Here is a 1,777-nt window from a genome sequence, read left to right as displayed (position 1 = left end):
AAGTAAATCATCATACCATTGAATTTCCAATTTAGATAATTACTATTAATGATAATAACTTTGTCAAAAAAAAATATAATGATAATAACTTATTTTAACTTTTAAGACGAGTCATCAATTTGCTTTAGACAAACCAAATCCTTTGAAGATGCTAACTCAACTCCCTAATTGTCTCGATCTTCTTCATCTGAACCTTTGAACAAGCCCCAAACGTTTTCCAAGCGACCACACCCTAGGGTGTAGTGCCTGCGAGCCTTCTTGTATGTCAAGACTCTCACCCGGATTGGGTCTCTAACAAGATTACGTTCGTCGTCCTGAACTCATCAACCATTCTTCAACCATATATGTCGTACAGAAGTAGAGAACAAGTGATAGGGATGAAAACTCCATTTCCAGGTTCATTACTTTTTTTCCTTTTAGTTTTAGTTTACTTAAAAGCCATCAAAATTCCCTTACAGTTTACACTGCCCAACAAGACTAATATTCATATATCAATTACATTCATATTCCATGATCTTTCAAAATTCCACCGTTTGAGTTTCCCACATTAATTGCCTCAAAAAAACCCTTCATACTAAATTCCATATATAGATGCTCCACAATATCGTTTACAAGTGTGGTTTACTTAATTGAATCTCTTTTAATAAATCATATAAAACTCATAGTATAATAAAACACTATAGATAGTTAGATAAATATGGGAAAGTGAGCCTCAGTCCTCATGCGTAACCACACATTCCATAGGTACAGTACTGACCGGTTTCGCAGCGGTTGTTACAGGCACCACAATGCCTCTTGTCAAAGTTGATATCAACACATTGGCCTCTACAACATGTGGTGGTGTACTTGCACTTTTTCTTGCACGCGCCGCAGTTATGCTTGTCATAGCTCACGTCCATGCACTTGTTGTTGCAGCAAGTGGAGTTGTAATAGCTGTTGCTCAATGAGGCACAAATCTCGTTGTCCTTCTGGCAATGGACAACCGGATAATTGGAAGGATCAGGATAAGGGTAAGGATATGCTGGCTTTTGAGCGAGAAACCGATTCACCCTCTTTGAAGGAAGGAGTATATTTTTCTCATGGGCAAATGGTACTTGCTTTTGTGATGGAACAAATGGTTTTGCTTCCCCTTCAGTGGTGATGCTTTTCATTGTGACAAGTGCTGCAATGGACAAAGCCATTGTTGTTGCTATGATGAATATCACTTTTAGGAACCCCATGGCTTTGTGAGTTGCAAGAGGTAGCTAGTAGAGGTACTAGAGAGTTGGAGGATTCAAAGAGGAGAGAATGTATTGTTAACTTTCTCTATGTGCTTGTTTGTTTGTTTTCTTGAGGAAGTGTATGATGGTGCAGGGTTTTATATATAACAATAGGGAGAGAAGTTGGCGCCGCAAAAGTGGTGAAAGGTATAGGAGGTTGCATGTATGCATTGATGCACGCGGAAGAGTAGAGTGGAATTCTAATGTGTTTAATTTTATACTATTTGACCTTGAATAGCTTAATTAACTAGGTTAGTTATATAACTTCAGCACTCCAATATATCCCATTCAAACTTCATTTTTTAAGGTTTTGTTTATAATAATATACCATACTTTGTAAATTTTGTGATTTTATATATGATCGATGAGTGCATGTTCATGTGGATGGTTCATTGAAGTCAAAGGGTATTCGTGACTTTGCAGCATGTATCACCATCCAATTGATGAAGTGGCAGATGGACGGCTCCTGAGGAAATTTAGGCATGTTACTAGGACAAGCAAAGGGCATTGCAATTGCC

The 1,777-nt window shown here is 37.8% G+C and overlaps 1 protein-coding gene across 1 annotated transcript; it reads right to left on the bottom strand.

Annotated features, from left to right (window-relative positions):
• Window positions 1-604: 604 nt before the first annotated feature.
• Window positions 605-1,337, bottom strand: LOC130723646 (stigma-specific STIG1-like protein 1). Its single transcript, XM_057574753.1, has one exon. The coding sequence runs from the start codon at window positions 1,218-1,220 to the stop codon at window positions 720-722; it is 501 nt and encodes a 166-aa protein (XP_057430736.1). The 5' UTR covers window positions 1,221-1,337; the 3' UTR covers window positions 605-719.
• Window positions 1,338-1,777: the final 440 nt, after the last annotated feature.

This window comes from Lotus japonicus, chromosome 6, assembly GCF_012489685.1.
Source record: "Lotus japonicus ecotype B-129 chromosome 6, LjGifu_v1.2".
NCBI classification, from domain to species: domain Eukaryota; kingdom Viridiplantae; phylum Streptophyta; class Magnoliopsida; order Fabales; family Fabaceae; genus Lotus; species Lotus japonicus.
The sequence above is the reverse complement of the archived record's forward strand: the minus strand, read 5'-3'. Positions and strand labels throughout refer to the sequence as shown.